The sequence below is a fragment of the Notechis scutatus genome, chromosome 2 (genome assembly GCF_049901735.1).
Source record: "Notechis scutatus isolate UNSWTSFEM ecotype Mainland chromosome 2, rNotScu1.2, whole genome shotgun sequence".
NCBI classification, from domain to species: domain Eukaryota; kingdom Metazoa; phylum Chordata; class Lepidosauria; order Squamata; family Elapidae; genus Notechis; species Notechis scutatus.
The window spans coordinates 132,816,490-132,840,705 of record NC_142010.1 but is presented as its reverse complement, the minus strand read 5'-3'; the positions used below and the strand labels follow the sequence as shown (position 1 = coordinate 132,840,705).

General features: G+C 36.4%; 1 protein-coding gene across 1 annotated transcript; it reads right to left on the bottom strand.

Annotated features, from left to right (window-relative positions):
• Window positions 1-12,683: 12,683 nt before the first annotated feature.
• On the bottom strand, window positions 12,684-22,737 carry LOC113420147 (transmembrane protease serine 12-like). The gene is made up of 5 exons (XM_026679954.2): window positions 22,501-22,737; window positions 21,533-21,737; window positions 17,382-17,647; window positions 14,065-14,198; window positions 12,684-13,012 (listed from the first exon to the last, which is right to left on the bottom strand). Exons 1-5 carry the CDS (start codon window positions 22,601-22,603, stop codon window positions 12,773-12,775), a joined length of 948 nt encoding a protein of 315 aa, XP_026535739.2. The 5' UTR covers window positions 22,604-22,737; the 3' UTR covers window positions 12,684-12,772.
• Between the last annotated feature and the right edge of the window lie 1,479 nt (window positions 22,738-24,216).

The window sequence follows — 24,216 nt, the reverse complement described above, 5'->3', positions numbered from 1 at the left end:
CGGTTGGATCGAATGGAGGGGTGGGTGGGTGAGTGGAAGGAGGAATCGTGATCGCCAGTCCCACAATCGGGTGGAGCAGAGGAAGTAAGATGGTTCGCAATTTCTAGATGATTAGGTAGGTAGATTAATTATGTTAGTAGATGATAGATTGTCAGATTGATAGATGTTGGATACATGGATAAATATTAATGATGGTAATGATGATAGATGTGTGTGTGTGTGTGTTTTCTTAAGTTTTCGCGGGTACTTACATGTATGGTATTCAGCTTTGTTCGGGTATTTTCCCACATCATTATAGTGCTTTTAAAGTTGTAGCAAGGTTGGGCAGAATCTCATCTGCCATCATCAGGCTTCTGTATAGTATTCATCTGTGAGTCAGACGTTCACACCGGTTTCTGTTTTAAATTTGGGGCTAGCCTACTGCTGTGCCAGAATGGTTTTTTCTTCATCCTGATTGGTTGGGAGTCTTGGTCTGTGTTTATTGGTCTTGGAGTTTGCTGTGTTCTGGTTGATTGGTGTTTCTAATATCTTCTGTCTGTTTTGTAGCTTTTTTTGTCTTGATTGGCTGGCAACATTGTGTTTCCTGTATTGGAGGCTTTTAGTGCAGCTTGGCTCCGAGTAAACTGATGACTATCATTTATTAGGAAGCTAGGTTTCATCTGGGTGCCTGGTTGGGGTGTGTTTGAGCTGGAGGTATCAGGGGGAGTCTGTTTGTGCCCAGGTGTTTGCCTGGCTTGTGTGGAGATTTTTTTGTTTGTGAGTGCAGGCTTCCACATAATTGACAGTCTGGTGGAGTCATCTCTTCTATTCATGCTTTCAGGTCTTTTTTCAATCTCTATAGCTTCTCTGATAATTCTGTAGCTGGGGTTTTCTATAGTGGCTAGGGTTTTGGTGCCATTGAAGTCGATGCTATGACCTGTTGCTTTCATGTGTTGGACTAGTGAGGAAGTGTGTTCCAGATTTTCTACTGCATTTTTGTGTTCATCCAGGCGGGTACTTATTCTTCTATTGGTCTGTCCAATGTATGTGGCCGGGCATGATGCACAGGGGACTTCATATATGCCTTGGTTTTCAAGGTCAATTTTATCTTTGGGGTTTCTTAGGATAGCTACTATTTTTCTGTCTGTTTTGAAGGCAGTCTTGATGTGATACCTGTGTAGTATCTTACTGATTTTGTCTGTAGTACCTCTTATGTAGGGCAGGACAGCTGTTCCATAGGTCTGTTCATCTTCTAGGTCTCCATTATGTCTCAGTGTGTTTTTGTGGATCAGGCCAGTGATTTTGCTTTGGTGGAAGCCGATGGCTGTCAGTACTTTAGTCAGGGTGCATAGTTCAGTCTTTATTTGTGTCTTGTCTGCCAGGCGTTTGGTTCTGGCAATTAGTGTTTTGGCCACGGAGTTTATCTGTGCTGGGTGGTGGTGGGATTGGGCGTTGAGGTAGCGGTTGGTGTGTGTTTTCTTCTGGTATATGGTGTGTCCTAGTGTGCCATCTGTTTTTTTTGTAGATTAGTACATCTAGGAATGGTAGTTGTTTGTTTCTGTTTCCATGGTGAATTTGATTTTGGGGTGTGTGCTGTTTAGGTGTGTTAGGAAATTGTTTAGGTTTCTTTTCCATGGGGCCAAATCACAAATGTGTCATTGATGTATCTTAACCATAGTTTGGGTTTGTGGGTGGCATTAGCTAGGGCTCTGGATTCGAATTCTTCCATGAACAGGTTTGCAGTGATGGGTGACAGTGGTGATCCCATAGGGGCTCCTTCAATTTGCTTGTATCTTTGTCCTTTGTATATGAAATATGTATTGGTTAAGCAGTGTTCTGCTAGTTCCATGAGGTGTTTGGGTAGTTGGTATTTATTTTTGATGATTGTAGGGTTTCTTTTATCGGGACTGGAGTGAATAGTGAAACCACGTCGAAACTTACAAGCAGATCTTCTTGTTCCACGTGTATATCTTTGATCATTTCCAAGAGGTGGTATGAGTTTTGTACATGTGAAGCTGCTGCTTCAGCATGGGGCTGTAGCTGCTTTGCTAGGTTTGGCTAGGTTTTGTAGTGGTGCTCCTCTGGAGCTGACTATGGGTCTGAGAGGTATGCCTTCTTTGTGTATTTTTGGGAGGCCGTATAGTTTGGGGCATCTGGAAGATTTTTCTCTTGGGATGATCGTCTGTTGGATCTCTTTGCTCATGTGGCTGGTTGTAATTTTCTTCTTGGTTATTTTTTCCAGATATGTGGCTGGGTCCGTGTTTATGGGTTTGTATGTGGAGTCTTGGAGTAGGTCTGTCAATTTTGTTTCGTAGTCTTTTCTATCCATTACTACTGTGGCATTATCTTTATCTGCTGGAAGTATGATTATGCTGCTGTCGTTCCTTAGGGCTTGCAGGGCTTTTAGTTGCTCTTTGTGCAAGTTGCTTTTGGGTGGTTTGCTTGTGCATAGGATGTTAGTGACTTGGTGTCTTATTCTATCAACTTCATCTGTATTTAATTTAGTTAGGCTGGATTCCACTCCGCATATGATGGATTCTGTGGGGATTTTTTTTTGGGTGCTATAGCATAATTGAATCCTTTGGTTAGGACATCTGTTTCTGTTTTGGTGAGTTCTCTGTTGGAAATGTTGTATACTCTGTTGGAAACGTTGTATACCATTCTGGCACAGCAGTAGGCTAGCACCAAATTTAAAACAAACGGCTGTGAAAGTCTGACTCACAGACTAACACAATACAGAAGCCTGATGATGGCAGATGAGATTCTGCCAAACGTTGCCACAACTATAATGACGTGGGAAAATACCCAACAAAGCTGAATACCATATATATATATATATATATATATGTGTGTGTGTGTGTGTGTGTGTGTGTGTGTGTGTTTTCTTAATATAATATATATTCTTAATATATATATATTCTACACACACATATATATTTACAAATACATGCACACAATTTGGAGTAGAAACATAACTAACCACAAGCTTTCCATAGTTGTCAGACATAGCCAGTGTACAGAGAACATGGAAAAATCTGTTCTTTACATCCCCCTTCAAGGCAGCAGAGATAAACTGGCTTTTTCTTTTCTGAGTTGGTCTTTAATCAGACCTGCCTCATGGGAATGATGGGAATTGTAAGCCAAGTTTCAGATATTCTAACCATGAATAATTGGAAATGATAGATTAATTTAGAAATAAAAAAGATTTTATTTCCTTGATTCCTAAAGGAAATGATTTCACTATCCTGAAACATAGATTCATCTCATTATTAAACTACTGGAGGATTAGAAAAGAGCTGATGTGGTTACCATCTTCAAAAAAAGGTGGGGGGAACAGACCCAGAAAACTACAGACCAGTCAGCCTAACATCAATACTTGGGAAGATACTGGAAAAAATCATTAAAAAACAGATCTGCAAATAATCTAGAAACAAATAAACTGGTAGTATAACTGGTAGCCAGCACAGATTTGTTTAAATCAGATCATGCTAAACCTATCTTATTTCATTCTTTGACAAAGTGGCTAAATTAGTAGACCAGCAAAATGCTGTAGAAATTCAGACTTCAGCAAGGCATTTGACAAAGTAGACACACAACCTACTTCTTGGTAAGCTAGAAAAATGTGGGATAGATAGATAACATCACCACCAGATGGATTTGTAACTGGATGACAAACCATACTCAATGTGTAGTCCTTAATGGTACTACATCTACATGGAGGGAAGTAAGCAGTGGAGTACCACAAGATTCCATCTTAGGCCCAATACTCTTCAATACCTTCATAAATGACTTAGATGAGGGAAGGAGAACTCATCAAATTTGCAGATGACACTAAGTGGTAGGAATCGCCAATACTCCAGAAAACAAGCTCAGAATCCAAAAATATATTGACAGACTTGAAAATGGGCCCTATCCAACAAAATAAAATTTAATATGGAGAAAAGCAGTGTTTTACACCTGGGCAGGAAAAACCAAAGGTACAAGTACAGATTAGGATAAACCTGGTTCAAAAATAGTAACAGTGAGAGGGACCTTGGAGTCCTAATGGGCAACCACTTAAACATGAGTCAGCAGTTTGCAGCAGCCAAAAAAGCTAATACAATCCTTGGTTGTATAAACAGGCATACAATCAAAATCACATGAAGTATTAGTACTGCTTTATAAAGTACCACTTTATAAGACCATACCTGGAATATTGCATCCAGTTTTGGTCATTACATTACAAAAAAGATGTTGAGCCTTAGGAAAAATTGCCAAGAGTAACTAAGAAGATTAAAGGCCTGGAGACTAAAACATGAATGATTGCAGGATTTGGGTTTTGCTAATCTAGAGAAAAGGACTAGGGGTGAGGGGACATGATAGCAGCATTCCAGTATTTGAGTGGTAGGGGGTAAACTTATTTTTCAAAGCACCAGAGGGCAGGACAAGAAACTGAATGGAAACTAATCGAGAGAAGCAACCTGGAATTAAGGAGAAATTTCCTACCAATGAGGACAATTAATCAGTGGAACAGCTTGCCTTAAGATGTTGTGGATGCTTCATTACTGGAGATTTTTAAGAAGAGACTAGACAGTCACTTGTCTGAAATGGTATAGGATAGTGGTAGCTAAACTTTCTGGGCTCCTGTGCCAAAAATTGCACACGCAGCAGCGTGCATGCACTTGTGTGCCAGCACCCAGAATGCAATGTGCGCGCCCCTCCCCATGCCCTGCGCATGTGCGCGCAATTCCGCTCCTGCCACCCCCTTACCTGCACTGCGCCTCACAGTTGATTTTTCAGTTGTTTTGAGGCCTTTTTCAGCCTCCCAGAGGCTTGGAAAAAGCCTCTGCAAGGCTTTTCAGGACAAATTATAGGCCAGTTTCGTCACTTCCAGTATTACAGGAAGTGACAAAACGGATCTATAATTCGGCATTTTACCTAGATTCAAAGTATCTATAAAGAGCAAAAAGTTAAAATAGTGGTCTTGCTTCATAGCTATGGATTATTTTGAAGAGAACAGAACAAGGATGTCATTTCTCCCTTTGTTTTTTATAGCATTAGAACTCTTAGCATTTAAAATGTCAAGAAAAATAGAGTATTATGAACCAATTAGTTGAACAAATTTAAATTATTTATGACTCAGGGTGGCACAGAGGTTAGAATGCAGATTGCAGGCTGAGACTGCTCAGTGGTAGGACTTTGATCCTGATGGGCTTAGGGTTGACTCAGCCTTCCATTCTTCTGAAGTCAATGAAACGACCCAGATTGTTGGGAGCAATATGCTGACTCTATAAATTACTTAGTGCTGTAAAAACTATGAAGCGGTATATAAGTGCTATTAATATCTTTTATAATTCTGTACTAACAACTATTCATCCTCGAGTTATAAACAGGGGTCTCCAACCAACATCCAGTTCGCGCAAACAAATAAAGCCCCATTTGCAGGATGCAGGTAGCATGCAAAACTACGCCCCCTCTGGTCCATGGAAAAACTCAATGGAATCAGTCCCTGGTGTCCAAAGATTGGGGGCTGCTCTTATCAGTATTGTTCAGTGTCAAGAGTATCAGAATAATAAAGAAAAAACTCAGATGCTGATATTGAATTTGACAGAGGATGAAAAACAAATTGGGTGTTGACTAATAGGTTTTAACTATCATTAAGTCAGATATTTAGCATTTAAAAAAACAAATGGAAAGACATATTTCTTGATAGAAATTAAATTTGACTTCATTAGCAAGAATTGCAGTGATTAAATGAATATTTTACCAAGTCTAATATTTTTATTTCAAATTATTTCTGTTTGTATTGAGAGTAAGGTATTAAATGCCTGACAGACAAGTAAATGAATTATATATAAATAAAAGGCCAAGTATTAAATTCAAGCATATGCAAGATTCAGAAAAACAGTATGGTGTCATGGCTCAGAGTTTCAAATTATTGTATTAATATATTAATATTGTATTAATATATTAATATAGATTTCAGTACTGATTAGAATTGTACTCTAAGCATATAATAAAAATGTTTGAAAACAGACACTTCCGGTTTGTCGGCTTCGCGAGCGGCAGGGATTTGCGAAGCTGCGCGATCCCTGCAGCGCTAGCAGTTTTTGGGGCTCCGACCCAGACGGGTACGGAGCTAGGCTGCCCTGCAGGGGCAGCTGAAGGTAGGGGGGATCCGGAGAAGGGTTTGGGGGTTTTGCAGACCCCCTCCCCGGCCGGCAGAACCCCCTTTTCCCAGGACGGTGCAGCGGCGGTCCGTAATGGCCGCCACAAAGAAGCTGGCAGCCGGGTAAGAATGCGCAGGAGGAAGTGGAGAAAGTGATTGAAAGGAGAAAGTTTTTCTTGGCTCCTAGGACTCTAAGACATATTTAACAAAATTCCTGAAAAGTATGACTTTCTGAATGATACCTTCGAGAAGAGGAAAAAAGCGGCAGTTTAATGGTGCTGAAAGGATAGCTTACCCTCTTTTTCTACGGAATAAAAAGTGAATATTAAGAAATCTATTTTTTTTAGGTGAAAACTGGCTTTAAGCGATGAGTGGGAAAAGAGAGGACTAAAAAAAAATATTTGTATGCTAAGACTTTGTTGGAGGAGATGCCTTAAGGATTGAAAGACTAAAATATATTGCAATAAGATTTTAAGAAACAGATTTGGACTTTCTTTTTCTCTGATTGATACTACCCTAGGAGGAGAGAGTGGGAACTCTGTCTTGGTTTGGACTGACTGATAACTTTGGGATTGTCTTATTTTTCCTTTGGAATATTCTGACTGTTGTAAGAGAAAAGAAAAGAAAAGATTTATAATGGCTCCTTCTATTGAGGAACTGAGAAAAGATTATGAGCAAGCAAAAAAAAATGGTAAAGCTGGTTTGAAAGAAGCCTTCCTTTTTTTAGAAATGGCGCTTATTAACTATCAACAAACATTGCAGCAGATGAAGACAGCAGAAGAAGAAGAAGGAGAGGAAACCATCTTTAATAAATCTCAGAACTCGACCAAGAGGGAAGGAAGAGGGAAGAGAAGAGAAATAAAGGACTTAAGATTTAAAAAAACATTTAAGAAAGGGAAAAACAAGGTGCAAAATCAATATAAGGATGGTAAACAAAAGGGAGAGGAATACGACAGAGAAGGGAAGCCAGTAAGGCAGAGGCTAGAAGAAGGGGGGTAGAAAGGTTTGTTGGGAGAAGAAAGAAAGGGAAAAGGTGGAGAAAAGCTACAAAGTTTTGAAATTAAATGGGAAAAAAGGAATTTTTTTTAGGGATAAAGGATAAGTATAATTTCTTCAAAGAGATTTTGCAAGGTACATAAGATGATATGGTAGTATTGTATTAGAAATAGAAAACTTAAATGGCTTAAGAGTTGATAAGAGATTAAAATGTTGAAATGTTAATAATGATTGGTTTTAAAATATAATATGAGGGGAGATTTAGAATATTGAGCTTTAATTAAAGAGTTTAATAAGATTATGGGATTGATGTTATTATAAAATTTTCATTATAGTATTTGTTTTTAATATTTAGATCTATTGTTTAACTATGTATTTAATTATTTTGGATGTATTATTCAGTTAGAATGTACCAAGCAAAATCGGATTGGGTATTCTAAAGATTAATTTGATTAATTTAGTCGGGAGATAGAAAGGCATCATACTCTGATTAGTGATTTCAGGAGAAATTTCTTTTTTTTTTAAGGAATGAGACAAAGGTACAATAAAGAATGGACAAAAGATACAAATATAATGACTCAAATTAAGATGATTAATTAAGATAGAATTAAAAAGAGTGAAATATGGGGAGAAGTTAATATAGAAGATTTAGAATGGTAAATAAAATAAGTAATGATATGTAAGATGAGTATGAATACAGTTGAAGTCCATGAAGAAAGAAATACCTGGGTCCAAGTTACTTTCCAAAAAGATCTTTTTTTATGTTTTGTGTGTTGTGTATATATGTTTTTTTTGGGGGGGGGGAGAATTAATGAAACCTTGCAGAAATATAGAATGAGAATAATGGTAATTAAGTCAGAAAGAAATAGATGAAATAATAATAATAAAATGGAATAAGAGTAAAGAGAAAGAAAGAGAAAATGGATAAGAGGTTTTTGTATGTTTATATGGAAATGGTTTAAAACAGAATTATAGTTTATCTGACTTGTTAAATTTATAATGGAAAAAGGTTTAAATATGTAATGGATAATGACGACTTGTGTGTTTTGAAAAAAATTAATAAAACTTGTTTAAAAAAAAATGTTTGAAAACATTGAAAATTCAGAATTTGAAGTTTCTGAAGAACACGGACTGGATTGTATGAAACACATACTCTATAACTTTAATCTCCTGAATTGTAAATGGATTAAGCAATCCATTTACAATTCAGGAGATTAAAGTTATAGAGATTAAAGAAGAATATAAGTTGCAAGTGTTTGCGGATGATATGATTTTTTTCATTGAGGAACCAATAGGACAAAAATTGATGAATGAATTAGAACAATTTGGAGCAGTAGCAGGACTTAAAATTAACAGGAAGAAAACAAAATTAATGCATAAAAATTTAACAGAAAAACAGAAAATAGAACTAGAAGAAGCACGTTGTAAGACACTTAAGGAAAATAATTATGATAAATTGATGCAACAGGTAAAGAAGGATTTAGAAACATGGGGCAAGCTACAACTTTCATTATTAGGCAGGATTGCTGCTATTAAAATGAATATTCTTCCAAAATTCCTATATATATTTCATATGATCCCAATCAAAGTACATAAATAAAATAAAATAACTGTAAAATTTATCTGGCAAGTGAAAAAACCTAAATAATTTTAAAGGCAATGCAGGATATGAAGAGCAGGGGAGGGCTGGCACTTCCAAATTGGGAGTTGTATTATAGTGCAGCCTCTTTAGTATGGTTGAAGGAATGGGTGAATTTAACCAATAAGAGAATATTATTCTTAGAAGGCTATGACTTGCAGGGGGAGTGGCATGCTTTTTTATGGGATGTAGGGAAAACTAGCCAGAAATATTTTCACAGACACCTAATCAGAGACTCATTATTAACTAATTGGAAGAAAATACGGAAAAAAAACACTATTTAAAAATACCAATTTGGATTTCAACAATGGAGGCGATGATTCACCCAAATAATCTGGATATCACTAAAATGATTAAATATAAGGACCTATTGGATACACAAGGAAATTTGAAATCGCGGCAAGAACTTCAAGATCAGGGACTAAAAATTGATCAGTGGGCATATCTTCATATTCAAAGTAGATATAAACAGGACAAGAAAGAATTTGGAATTAACAATAAACTCCAGCAATTAGATAAAATTTTATTAGGATCAGGCAAAAAAAAAACAACAAAATTTTATAATTATTTATTAGAAGTAGAATTAGAAGAAGAAATTGTAAAAGGGAACATGATAGCCTGGAGTAGGAATATAGGATGTAGCATCACCATAACAGAATGGGAAAAGGTTTGGGGTAGAAATAATAAAATTACAAAATCGGTAGCATACAAAGAAAACGCCTATAAAATGTTTTATAGATGGCACCTTCCTCCTTTGAGATTAGCGAAGATGCACCCCAATATGAGTCCGAATTGCTGGAAATACAAAAAAAAAAGAGGGAACTTTTTTCCATGTGGTGGTCCTGTACAGAAGCTCAAAAATATTGGCAGAAAATTAGAAATTGGCTGGAAGAAATGACAAGAGAACAGATCAAATTCAAAGCCTTTCTGTTAGGGATCTTTGATAAACAAATATAAAAAAAGTGAAATATATAATAATATGCATTTTGACAGCGGCCAGATTGGCTTTTGCACAATGTTGGAAGCAGCCTCATGTTCCATCAGAGGAGATGATCATTCAAAAAATTTCAAGTTGTGCAGAAATGGACAAATTAACTTCAGCATTAAAAAATAAAGACACTTCAATATACTACAACAGCTGGAACTGCTGGTACAAGTGGATAGACCAAAGATAGACTTCACACTAAAAGGCAAAAGAGGATAGGATAAATCCATAGTAGTGATACAAATATATATGTAAGGATTAGGTTTGTGTGTATAGCATAAAATAAGGATAAAAAAGAGGTCTTACAAACTGTTGAAGATGAGAATGTTTTTAATTGTTTTCTATTTTTTTTCTTTCTATTTTCTTCTCCCTTCTTTTTCTCTCTTTCATTTATGTATGTTTTGGTTTGTTTTAATTGTAAAATCAATAAAATTTATTTTTTAAAAAAAGTTATAGAGATTAAAATTGGAAAGACACCAGACCCAAATGGACTGAATAGTTTTTCCTCAATTTACAACAGTTCATTTAATGATGGTTCAAAGTTACAGGACTGCAAAAGGTGACTTACAACCTTTTGCAGCATCCCCATTGGTCATGTGATCAAAATTCAGATACATGCCTGATATTTATGATGGCTAGTGTCTCAGGGTCATGTGTTCACCTTTTGTGACCTGTGAAAGTCAATATTGCAGAAGTAAACCTAGGCCTGGTTAGGAAAATTTGTAAGTTTTCGGGGAGGTAGTTAATATTATTCACATGGATTTCCTTAAAACTGGCATTACTGTCAACTCAGAATGTTGTATTATAACATTCAACAGTTTGAATTTGAAAACCAGTGGTGTTATTCTACTGGTTCAGCCCGGTTCTGGAGAGCTGGTAGCAGCGATGAGCAGCGGAGACTGAACTGGTTCTCTCTGCTGCTCTTTGTGGGGCCACCCACCCTCCCGGGCTCCCATACTCACTTTTATCCGCTGAAGTTGAAGCGTAGCTGCTTTGCACGGCACAGAATAGTGCTGCGCAGCAGCTGCTGAAGCGATTGGGATCGTGCAGGCTTGCAGGAGGTGAGTTAGAACGCCTCTGTGCCTGCACAAATGCCTCTGCACCTGCGCAAAGTGTGCATTCAGTGAGTGCGTGCACACAAAGTCTGCATGCACACAAAGCACACCCACAAAGCCACGCCCACTGAACCAGTGGCAACAATATTTTAATCCCACCACTGTTGGAAATAGAAAAGGAAATTTTGCTGCAGCATGGCAGTACTAAATCTCACTCCTCACCCAGGAGGCAATTGCAAATTTGATTTCACTGTTTAACCTTATCCACTATGCAGTCCAGTTTTGGGACCATGCAACTTCCACCTTCTTCCATAATTGAAGGTATACTTTCATGGACAAGTATGAGTATGGAGGAAGAAAGAACTTCAGACCTGGTTGAAGAAGCAGACTTTAAGCTTTAAGTAGTCTGTCCATCATTGGCCAAAGTATGTAGAAAGTAATGGTGATTAGGTGTAGAGGTATATAGGAAATACAAATAAAATAGTTTATTTTAAGAATTATTTACCACTTTTTAATTATAATATCCATATATAAATTAAGGTTAGGGAGATGGAGGCATACTTTTCATTCAAAATATTAAAGGTACAAGAATATCTCAGCATGGGACCATTAGATGTTAATTTCTCTATTCTTCTGCACACAGTTCTACACAGCCTTTTAAAAAATTAATATTGGATTGTTCTCTGGTGGTCTTTGATGGAATGTTTTAAGTTTTTAAAGGCTCAAAATATTTTTGTCACTAATCTGAAATATTCATTTATTCAGTGCCATGCCTTCACATATACTCATATATATTCCATTCATTTATACATGACATTTCTACAATATATGCCACAACACATGCCTTTTCATATCCTTTCATGAAGTAATTCACATTCTCATATTTTACACTCATTCTTCTTACCATTTTCATTCATATGTATTAATGAATTCAACATTTAATGTTTATAGGACTCACCAGAAACTTATTTTTAGGTCTTTATAATTTTTCTCTAAATTACCTAAATGTAAAAGATGAAATATTACACTGGTACTTCAAAGGTGATTTTAGATTGGATCCACTATAAGCTTCCTCCAAATAAGCTTGTTTTATCCAGGAGTGTTGTCTGATGTGGCAGAAGTCCATTGCTATAATAAAGGGAGGAATTTATCTGTGCAATAATATCCTATGATCCATTCTTCAAAATGCTCTACAGCAGGGGTCCCCAACCGCCGGTCCGCGGACCGGTACCGGTCCGCGGAACAAGTCTTACCGAGCCGCTGGTTGCTGGGCATCGCCATCTTTTTTTGGTAAAAAAGTGCTTCCGGTGAGCTTTTCCGGGTAGAAAGCTCACCGGAAGCACTTTTTCATCAAAAAAAGATGGTGCCAGCGCTTCCGGTGAGCTTTTCCGGGTAGAAAGCCATTTCTACCCGAAAAAGCTCACCGGAAGCGCTGGCGCCGCCATCTTTTTCATCAAAAACAGATGGCGCCCAGTTGATGCCGGTACCGGGCCGCGGCGCCCAGCTGATGCCGGTACCGGGCCGCGGCGTCAAAAAGGTTGGGGATCACTGCTCTACAGGAACAAGATAGAAATATTTGGAGTTGCAAACTAAGGGAAAAAAGCTTTCTCCAATTTTGTGACCCTTGTTTAGAGCTAATCCTATTAGAGAAATCAAGACAGATCAAGCTACTATATTAAATATTTGGTATAATCTTGCACCATTAATTCATAGATCATACTAAATTTCAACTTAGTGATTGGTTTCTACCGTATATGACAAAAGATAACATCAATTAATTTATATCAGACAGCATAACAAAATTTCAGGCATTTAATACAACAATACAGAAATGTTTAATAATGTGATCTAAATTACAAATGAAATATATTTTAAGAGCTGTTGGGATAGTACCTTACAAATTTAATTAGTTGACACAGTTTAAATAAACTAGCAGAAATGTTAAATACTCCACCTAAGAACAGGTCTATTTATAGAAGGTGAAAGATTATCCATTCCATAGTTAAAAGAACTAGAATACTTTGGATGTTCACTGTGGTTGCAGTTTTATTATGAAGATGAAAATCTATCCATTTTCTGTAGCTAACTGTATGCGTATAGAGTCCTGGATACTCATCTGGATAACAGCCACTGGCAAAACTGGTGATGCCTATCAGATAGTATTTGGATACACTTGGGAAATAGCACATCAAAGGTCCACCACTATCTCCCTAGAATATGAAAAACATGGAAAAAGTAAAATGTTCATGTTATTCTGAAGTTCTGAAATACTATATAGGAATCTTCTGCTTGGTTCAGAAAGAGTGTAATTACACAGGCCTTCAGGTAACAAAAATATGTTTTTAAAAAATTCAATTATTCATTTAATTTCAAAAAATCAATATAATTTTGTTGGCATAGTACACACTTATCATAGATGAAAAAACTTATGAAAACTATGTTAAAAACTATGGGGCTGTGAAAAGGTGCTTAAGAAAAAAATATGTATAGAAAAATTAAAAACCCTATAAACACAAACACTTCAAAGAAACAAAAAAGTAGATAGAAAAATCCATGAAAATACAAAATTTTTATACTGTATGTCAGAAGTTCCTCTGCCATTGAATATTTTCAAACCTTTAATTTTATATGAATATAAAGGTTACTAATAAATTTTAAAATAGTGAATTGAACATTGACTATATGAAAGAAGAGCATTTGATCCCATCTGGGTTCAATACAAAGCCAATTCAAGGCTGAGAGTTGAGTCCTCGACTTAACAGCAGTTCATTTAATGACCATTCAGTTAAAGCGGCACTGAAAAAAGTGGCTCATGACTGTTTTTCACACTTTCAACCTTTGCAGCATCCCCATGGCCACATGATCAACCTTTAGATGCTTGCCAACTGACTCATTTAGAACAGTTGCAGTATCTGGCAAGCAAAGGGGGAAGTCAGATTCACTTAACTGTATTAGTAACTGCAGTGATTCACTTAACAAATGTGGCAAGAAAAGTCATTAAAATGGGGGCAAAATTCACTTAACAAATGTCTCACTTAGCACCAGAAATTTTGGACTCAATTGTGGTCATAACTTGAGGGCTACCTATAGTTAATTTAAAAGAAGTTATTTTAAGATGTTCCTTATTAAAAAAAAGTTCTTTAAAAATACATGAATTCACAATTTCTTTTATCAACTCATTATTCAATTTAAGGCACTGCTGAAATACCAAATGACACTATATATTATACACTTAAAACTTATAAAAATATTTTTAATTTACCACACAGCTATTTGTTGGCGAGGCAGCACAAATCATATCAGTTGATAATCTTTCTTTATACCGTTCATATTTATTACAGACATGTAGTGGAATAGTAATTACTCGAGCTTCCTGTAATACAGTGTGAATTTTGCCTGTTAAAAAAAAAAAATGTTCAGCATTCAAGTTTCCAAAAGAGCAGTAAAAAAAATTAACAAGTTATTATGGAAAAAGTGTTCAAAGACTTCAGTTTATCTCACTGAATGCTAAGCAATGTGCATGCATTACAAAAAGGTCAAAGGCTACTACCAGAGGGTAATGATCCCAATTTATATTTATTGTACTTCATTTTTCTTAATCATGTTTACTATTGTACAAACAGCATATATAGACACCCTTTGCTAAGGACAGAACTTGAAATATCAGATAGAGAACTCCAGTTCATAAGAACTAGTACCATTATAACACTGTTAATTCTTTAACTGCTACAGATACCCTGTTGCTAATTTTGTAGTAAGACAAGCCTTATGGAAAATATAGAACATTGGCGGTTTTAGACCCAGTGCTATTTTCTAAGCATAATGTCCCTAAGCCTTCAAATCATTAGATGACCAAAAAAGGCATTTTTCAACCATCCATTTTTTTCTGTAGAACCCCCCGCCTACATGCACTGTAATCAATAAAATAAATAAAACATAAAAGGATTAAAAAAATTATAAAAAGATCCAAGTAGTTTCTATATAATATTATTTCATCCTTAAATTTAACAACATATTTCAAATGTTATAAAAACATATGATAATCTCATTTTTAGAGAAATAAAAATTGGCTTCCAGGGAAGGAATGGTTGATTGAAGACACTTTTACAAATGCAGAGTTAATAACTGTGGCGAACAATGAAGAACTAGTGATTAGGTCTAGTCCTGTCTTCTCTGTGAAGAAGACAGGAATAGCCATCTTGCTTGCAACTGTGGTCAGCACCTTTTAAAGATACTATTAACCTCATTTTCTATTATCTTTCAAAACTTGCTTTTTAATTACTTTTAATCTATTAGAGACCTTTGGAATGATAAGTTTGAAAACATCAAGTGAGTTTGCTTCAACCCTGAATGAAAGAAAAATTTAATCGTAAGATTAAAAATTTAAAGAATTTGTAATAAACAGCAAAAACTGAAGACTGATCTCAGAAAGTTATAAATGAACAAGGGGGCAGATAAATTGGGAATATAGAAATATAAGATGATTTTGGAATGAATTATAAAAAACAAAGAACCCATGGGAAATTGATCTCTTTTAGTTTTGCAAGACATAATAAGTAATTTTATGTTTTTAAAAATTGGACACTAGAGGGAACTAAAGATTCTAGGCAGAGGGGGGGAACCTTTTGTGTCAATTAAAATGATGCAAAACATAACATTCAAAATATTAATGCAGACTTTTGAAGAATAGAACCAGAGTTTAATAGCCACAATATCAATAGTGTCAGTCATGGTGTCTGCCTCTATGGTTAGACTATGTTTAAAAAATGAAATTGAAGAAATGCAAAACGTATTTTATCTAACAAGTTAGAGATGATACTTAAAGTGGATTTACAAATGACATGCCAAAAGAATAACTTGGAAAAGGATTTCTCACTGGTTATAGAAAAGAAACTGATTATATTTTAAAGATCAAAAGGGAAATACAAATGATGAACCAAGAAAGTAAACTAAATATTTTTTCCTTACTGGATTTAAAAAACAAGTATATAAAAGACCTGAACAATTCTTTGTGATGAGATAAAAAAAGAATTGAAGAAAAAAAAATCTTAAAATGATTGAATGAAGATTAAGACTGTTAGAAGTAAAAGAAAGGAATATAATGTTGGTCAATTGTAATCTTAGTGGAGATGAACAATCACTAAATTGTTTACACCTGAGATGAAGTTTTGAAGTCTTCTGCTAAAGGATGGAAGGAAACTCACTTCAGTGTAGTAAAACTTCCCTTTCTTTAGGTTCTTAATATCTGAAAAACAGTTAATAAGCAACTTCCGAAAGCGATTAAGAAAGGAAATCCGGTGTCTTTTGAAAAAGTGCCAGCTTGGGCAAAGATGACAAACTCTCATCTCCCAGAACTTTAAACCTGCTGGAGATCATTGGCTGGTGGTCTCCTTGTGAGAAGCAATTGTCTGGAGCATATGTGGACATTCCAAAGTGCTCTCTTGATCAGAGAGGAAACCTGAACAGCCTATCCTTTCCATCTCTTTGTTCCATTGGAGTCATCAGTTCCGCTCACAGTGTAGTAAAGGTAAAGGTTCCCCTCGCACTTACATGCTAGTCCTTTCTGGCTCTAGGGGGCGGTGTTCATCTCCATTACAAACTCGAAGAGCCAGCACTGTCTAAAGACGTCTCCATAGTCATGTAGCCGCCATGACTAAATGCCAAAGGCGCACGGAACGCTGTTATCTCCCACCAAAGTGTTCCCTATTTTGCTACTTGCATTTTTACATGCTTTCAAACTGCTAGATTGGCAGAAGCTAGGACAAGTAACGGGAGCTCACTCCGTTACGCTCCTAGAGATTCGAACCACTGAACTGCCGACCTTTCTGATTGACAAGCTCAGCATCTTAGCTGCTGAGCCACCACGTCCCTTTCACTACTCTTCTCTTTACCTAGAAAACAGCAGATTGGGACGTGATAATTTCTTAGTGTTGATTATATCAGGAAACCAGAACAAAATAGTGAGGCTCGTGATCCCTGGGGTAACTTATTTAAAACAAATATGCCTGAAAAGTATGCAGGCACAAGAGCATCTCCAGAAGTTGTCACTAAATATTTAAAATAATGGAAATTATTAAATACACATGAATGTAGATTATATAAAAATTATTCATTCTCCTGGGTTTTCTTTCCTAGCCTAAAATTTTATACTCTGTAACATTTCATAGCCCTAATATGAAAGCACTCATATCAAATTGCTTGAATCATTGGCCAAAAAAAAAGTTGCTTCACATCTATAATATGAAATAATTCAGCAGATAATGAAATTTAATTTAGTTCAATAGGCTAAGGCTGAAAGTTATATTAATGCAGACAGACAAGGATGGAGGATGGAGATTCAGGGATCTTAATGTTAGCAGTAGGAGTAATTTGTTTTCTACAGGTCTCCTGTTCCCATATGCACCTCTGAACCAGCTTTAAAGACTAAGAATCAGCCCAATCCCTCCTCGTGATAGCATCACAGGCTTTCTTGTAGGCTGAAAGGAAGCCCAGCCCTGTTCTCCATAGTAAACTAAATTACTTAAAATGTGAGCTTTCTGAATTCATGAAACGTTATCCACAGAAAAATTAAGTAATTACCTTTTTTCTTTCTGTTTTCCCATCCACTTACATAACATGGATTCTTATCAGTCATGAGATGAGAATTGTGAGATAAGCAGATAGGCTGAATATATTTATTGTACTCAACAAACTTCACCAGTTTAAACATTGCAATGTCATTTTCATAGCTGTCCCACTTGAAATCAGAATGAACAATGATACTTCTCACCCGACGACTTATGGTGTGAGAATGAGGTTTATAAAGATGATGTAAACCAATCACAACTCTCCAATATTCTGGGTTCCTAGGATAATAAAAACCTTTGTAGAGTTAATGAGGCTCAGTGGCTGCTTTACATAATTTTAGAGTTATCAACCTTAAAATCTGTAGTACTGTATTTTTAGTTCAGTTCAAGAATTCTATGAAGTAAGAAAACTTGGAATTTTATCAAGGAGATCCCTTAAATAAAACCAGCAACACAAGTACTGTTCCCTGCCATTAGGACTTTGTTTTGTTTTTGTTTTAAATTTATTTATTCAACATTTTGACAATTAAAAACACATTTCCAAACTTTACAATGTTACTATAGCAGTGTTTACATTGTGAATATCTTCTATAACCATGTTATACATCTCTGTATTTGGACTTTGTTTTATTGTGACAATTATTCTTTGAAACTCTTTTAAGTATTCAATTTGACAACTGGAATACAGAAACATGAGATACAAATACCATACAATATTTTTTGTTCTGAACGATAAATCTCTATATATGTAACATTATAACATGAATACAGGAGATAATGACTTTTTCATCAAAAAAAGATGGCGGCGCCCAGCTGATGCCGGTACCGGGCCGCGGCATAAAAAAGGTTGGGGATCACTGCCCAAATGGATGTATTTAAGAAATTTAAAAGCAAATAACTGAGGACAATACAGTAATTCTCTTCCATTGTACCCCCCCCCCCCCATTTAAGGTATGATATTCACAACTAGCAAGATTACTAACTACTAATAGTTTTCTCCTCCATGAATTTATTCATTCATCTGCACTTTAAAATCATCTGAATTATTACTATACCACATCCGATTGCAGTGAATTCTATACTTTAATTATAAATTGTACGAAAAAGTTATTTTGATACTAAAAAACCCTGCATTTAATTTCAATGGAACAGCCCACTTGTTGCCCATTTTTCATACTGCATATGATTTCATATATAGCATATATCTATGCTTTAGCATAACTCCCTTTACCTGACGTTGCTCTAAGCCAAGAAATTCATCATTTATCCAAAGAAGCTACATTTTTGCATTTTTACTATTTGATAGAATGCTTTTTGAAGCATAACGAATAAAGCTATATACAGTATTCAAAGTGAAGATTCTCTGTAAATTTATATAAGGACAATATTATATTGATAGTTTAACTGGCAACAAACCTCAGACAATCACCAAGATTTATTTTACAGTAAAACACATATTGCATAGAAAGAAAGATGCCAATTTCTGTACTCATTTCCATCCAGAATCTGGACCAGCATGTTTTAAAAATCCCCAAATAGAAGAATTGACATTAGCCAAATAAAATATCACTATAAAACAGTAGATGAAAGAGTGCTATATAGCAGTGAAGTCAATGTGCTACTGGTAGTATGTTTTACAGAAAAAAAGTGCAAAAACCAAACCAAAACATGTTCTATTTTAAGCAACTCAAACGGAACACATCACTTCAACATTGGTCATTGACAACAACTGAGAAAAAAAATCTATCCTAGAGTTTTACAGCTTTCAATCAGAAATAAGACAGAAAACTACATTGTTTCTAAATGACTTATTGTATTTAAGTGCATTTCCAGCACAGTATATTTCTGTAGATATTGGGATGGGGGTGGAAATTTAGTGCCATTAAAAATTACAATAACAAATTGGTATAAAAAAATTAAGCACTGGTTAAGTGAGTTTGGCAGGAGATTTTTTAATTTCTAAACTTGATGTTCACTACTATAACAATAGGTTTTCCTGTAGAGCATAAATTTAAGTAGAGATCACAAATTAGGCTGTGGCTATCAGAAAGCCAACTGCATGCTAGTGAAGGAAAAAGATGATTCAGAAATAGAAACTGGACATTCTAGAAAATAAAGAAGCCAGTATAACAAGTATATTTCAGAGAAACAAAATATTTCAGAGAATTCTTAGAAAAGAAAATAGCCACCATTATGCACAGCTGCATAATTATGCAATCATCCATTCCAATTAGTGACTTTATAGTTGATGGTAGGAGCGATCTGTTCACTCTTCACTGAATACTTTATATCAATTTTTCCATTTTTTGTTAGAAATAAGGGTAGTTCAGACAAAAAAAATGATGTCCTAAAAACATAATTCAAGATAGGATGCTTTTTTCTACTTCTATATCTATTAGACACTTCTCTATCTGAAAAATCTCTCAAATTGTATATATTATTTGTAAAGTGTTTAAAAAGAAAGTAATTTAAAATGGACCCTCTCATCAATGCCATTTTAATGGCTGAAACTTTAAAATCCTCTTTTCAGTGGCTTATCAATTCTGAAATCAATGAGCAGTTGAGTCATGTGATTGAACTTTAAACTTTTCACAGACATATTTACATTATCTATTTCTAAATATAATTTAATCATTTGGTACATTTTAAAGCAGCAGAAGTAATATTGTCCTAGGAAATGTCTTCTTGGCTCCTCCGGTCTTGAAACAAAAAAGCAGTTTACCCAACAACAAAATGTACATTTTTTATTAAAGTGAGAAGGAAGAACTCACACAGAGACTTCCTGTTCCTAAGTGGGATTGTGTATACTTCATAGGATAAATATTCTGATTTTTTCTCCTTTTTACTACTGCTGATGTTTGTGTGGGCAAAGGTATATAATATTCTTTACAAAAAAATAAGGTTTCTTCTTTTGCTTTTGTGAAGGGTGATATCTAATATGGGTCTTAAGAGTGGTGTTAAACAATTTAGATTACCTTTAGACTGATGCATGATGGCAGGATGCATGCTACCTGTTTTTTCAACAGCCTCAGCTTTGTGATAGCCAAAAATGAATATGAATGACAATGAATTCTAAAGATCTGTTCATAACTGGGCACCTGGATCATCATCACATGACCATGAGGATACTGTGACTATCATAAATATGAGGACCAGTCATTGACTATCACTTACTCCGATCCTAAGTTGAAATGGTGCTGCACCAGTGGTCTTTAAGCAAGGACCACCTGTAGAACACAAGCGGATGATATTTTGGTAATGTTGATTAATAGCAATAGCACTTAGATCGCTTATCCCGCCTATACGGCTTGAACTGTTCCATAGTGCTTTACAGAACTCTCTGATTTGTTTATGTCAGCATATTGCCTGCAACAATCTGTATCCTCATTTTACTGACCACAGAAGGATAGAAGACTGAGTCAACCTTGAGCTGGTCAGGATGTACTCCAGGCGATGGCAGTTAGCCCGCATTTCTGAATTCTAACCATGGCTGGAACCTGTGAAAAGCTTTAGTGAATCTTGAAAGATATAATCTAGCAATGTAGAGCTCCAGCTTAGACTCCAAAGCCCCAGCAGATTTAAAGGCTGGGGACTGGCAGATGCTCTCCCACAAGCCTCTGATATTTGGTGGGAAGGAAGAGAAACAGTGCTGTAGGAATACACCAATCTCATTAACTCATACTACATAAAGACATCACAATTTGGTGGCATCCTACCTTTGGAAGGATAGCAATTAACAGCTATACCTAACAGAAATTTCATCCTAGTTTATGTTTCTGCCAAGTGACAAATGGGTGAACAGTATTTTAACTATCAAGGAAAAGAAATACAGGAATTCTTTAGCTGTTGCTCTCTCTTAAAATATTTTCTGCATACATTAAAAGCTGCTGTATCTAACAGAATAACAAAGTTGGAAGGAACCTTGGAGGTCTTCTAGTCCAACCCCCTGCTCAAACTGGAAACCCTATATCATCTAGTTTTATCTAGTTTTATTTTATAAAGTTTGATAAAAAGATTTGAACAAGTGTTGTTAAGGCTAGAGGTATACTAAAACATTTTTTCTGAATCTCTCCAATTCCAAAATCTGTCCAATTCCAAAATTCAATCATTTATTTAAAATCTTCAAACTGAACAGAAAAAGATTTAGAAATTAAAGATACATACACCCATTTCTTAATGCAACGTGCTACTGTCAGTACCGAGTTGTTATTAATTAAAGATCCACCACATATATGCCGATATCGACCTGATGGAATATGATAAATCTGAAGACTAACTTGCCATGGCCATGCTCCAGGCTGAACAACATGTCCACCTACAGTTTGAATCTCGGCTGTTATGTTAACTATTGCAGGCCTTGCTCCACATCCTAGAAATCAAAATGTAGTTATATTGTTAATTTTCAATTATTCTAAGACAGCTCAAAAATCAACACCAACATTCAACAATATACATAAAGTAATAACCAAAGAGCCTTTTAAAAATTTATCTGGGAAGGAAATATTTGCTGTTATTGGACCAGATACTGGAGATTAATAATTATGAAATACCACTAGCTTTCATTATTACAAGAGTTGTCCAACTTGAATTGAAGCAGCAGTGAACTCAACAGACAACTTGATTAATACTCACAAGTTCCTCATATGAGTATTTGAATTTATTTTTATTCCGCCCTTATATATTAGGTAGCAGGCAAAAGTTGTAACAGCCCTTTTATTTAGAATTGCTACCAACAACCCAACAAAGATCGTAGGGAACGAAACCCCCGCACTGTGAGAATACAGCTTTGCGCGGACATCCTCGCGGCGTAGTCACCGAGATCAAACGCCTGAGGCAATCCCCATTTTTGCCCTTATTTATGCAACCGTCGACGGGCCTTTCGCGAGCCAATGCCGCAGAAATGGCAGCAGGGAAGCCCGGAGGACGCCTCCTTTTCGGGAGCGTTCGCAACCTCCCCATCCGAGGAGACGACAACGACTCTTGCGCGTCCTCGGCGAAGGATTCCCGCGCGCTCCGGTGACGGTTCCCCCCATTAACTTCGATCTGTTAAGCTAGCCCGTCCTGAGCAACACGGTAGCGATCAACCGCCGAGCTCAATGCCCTGAGAAGATGGGCCAAGACCCAAGGCTCACTGTCTGAAAGATTCTGGGAGGACAGGGCTTTGGGCGCGACTTCCTTGAACAGCAGAAGCGAAGCCCAGAAGGAAAAGGCGGCGGGGCAAAAGTTGCGGCTCATCGTCCGTCCAAGGAGAAAAATGGCGCCCGACGTTCTCCCTCAGGCGAGTGGCGGCTAAGGGCCAGCTGACGGGGTGCAAGAGCCAAGGTTCTCCTCGCGGGGAGCCCCCCCGCTAAGGCGCTGTCCCGGCGCAAATCGAGGCACGGCCACCGAGAGGGAGAAGGTGGGGACTTTCTTTCCAAGCGGTCACTGAACCCACCCGACTGAAATAACCACTGGCTGAACCAGGGGACTCCGGGCTCTCCTCACCACCATATAACGGCCCCTTCGGCTATTCTCATGCTGATTGGCAGGCTCCACTTGCTTAGCTTCCAAAGTAATGGGGAACGCAGAGAAACCTTGTGGCGAGATGGGCGGCAAATTTAATAATAAATAAAACAAATGTAATAACTAAATAAAAAATAAAACAAACCTTAAACCATCGTTGAGAGCTGCCCATCGGTGTTGTTCGATTGACGGAAACATGCCACTTCATGATACAGCAACCAGTGACTTAAATTTGTCACAATATCTTAGGAGAGGGGCAGAAGAAAATATTGCCAGTGTATTTATAAGGAGAAAATATATTTGGGTCCTATATAAGAGGGGACTCATTCCATTCCAGGTTTTTTCCCCCCAGCCCAAAGTATGTTATTTCCCAGCAAAGATGAGCTAAAGGGATCGAGTGCCATGCAAATCATGACCCTTTGGATGCGAAACAGATATTAGTTGCTTCAATGGTATGACAGACCAAAATGTTAAACCATATGTTGCCACGAAATTCTGGCACTCCGAGTTCGGTGTGAAGTTGATAAGAACTTGATCCCCGAATTTTAGAGAGAAACATTTACTATTGCACATGTGCTTCTTTGCTACCTAAAAATATACGAAACAGTAAGTAATTGAGACAAAGCAAAAAGCATTTATTGAGAGTCAAATGTTTATATAAGGTACAGGAAGAAACTATACAATGCATTTGATATTTCAGAAAGCAATCAGTCAAACAATGAAAGACATTGATTACGTGTGACACTTGAACAATAAAAACATTGATTCTAGATTACATTCCACAAGTGGCAAATTTATCGATTGCATTATGAATTCCTTTCTCCAAGTGTACTTTGCTAAAACTTGTGTGTTCAAGGACTTTGAAAATACAATATTGTTTATTGCTGAAAAGACAAGTTCTATACCTAGACCAAAAGAAACAGTCTTGACTAAGAAGAAAAAGAACATGTTTTTCTAAAGTTAGAAAAGAGGCCAAGACTGCAATGTTAAAAATCTTAATATCACCTTTTAAAATGTTGATAATGAACCCTTAAAGTTCCAGGTAACAAATGGAAGACTAAGATTTGTGATTTGAAATTGCTCTGACAGGCTATTAATGGTGAGTAGTCTCTTCTAATGGAGGATTCCTGTACATCAGGTCCTGCAGGGACTCAAGTTGTTTTTAGATCACATTGAGCTAGGCTCTGATAAAAGCCATATTTTTACATATAACTGACTGTAATGAGCTATTGATGCTAAACATAGATAAATGGGTTGGACTATGCAGTTTGAAAACATGCAAATTCAAGTAGATAAATAGGATCACTTCACTGGGAAGGTAACAATGGTACAACACTGACTTCCTT

What these genes read in the sequence shown, in the direction of transcription:
- LOC113420147 (XM_026679954.2), bottom strand. Translation starts at nt 22,603, where the DNA reads ATGAGCCGCAACTTTTGCCCCGCCGCCTTTTCCTTCTGGGCTTCGCTT. An exon ending in CTCCCAGAATCTTTCAGACA is followed by an intron (nt 21,738 to 22,500) that starts GTGAGCCTTGGG and finishes TTTGATTTCTAG; the next exon opens with GATGTGGAGCAAGGCCTGCA. An exon ending in CGCCAACAAATAGCTGTGTG is followed by an intron (nt 13,013 to 14,064) that starts GTAAATTAAAAA and finishes TTCATATTCTAG; the next exon opens with GGAGATAGTGGTGGACCTTT.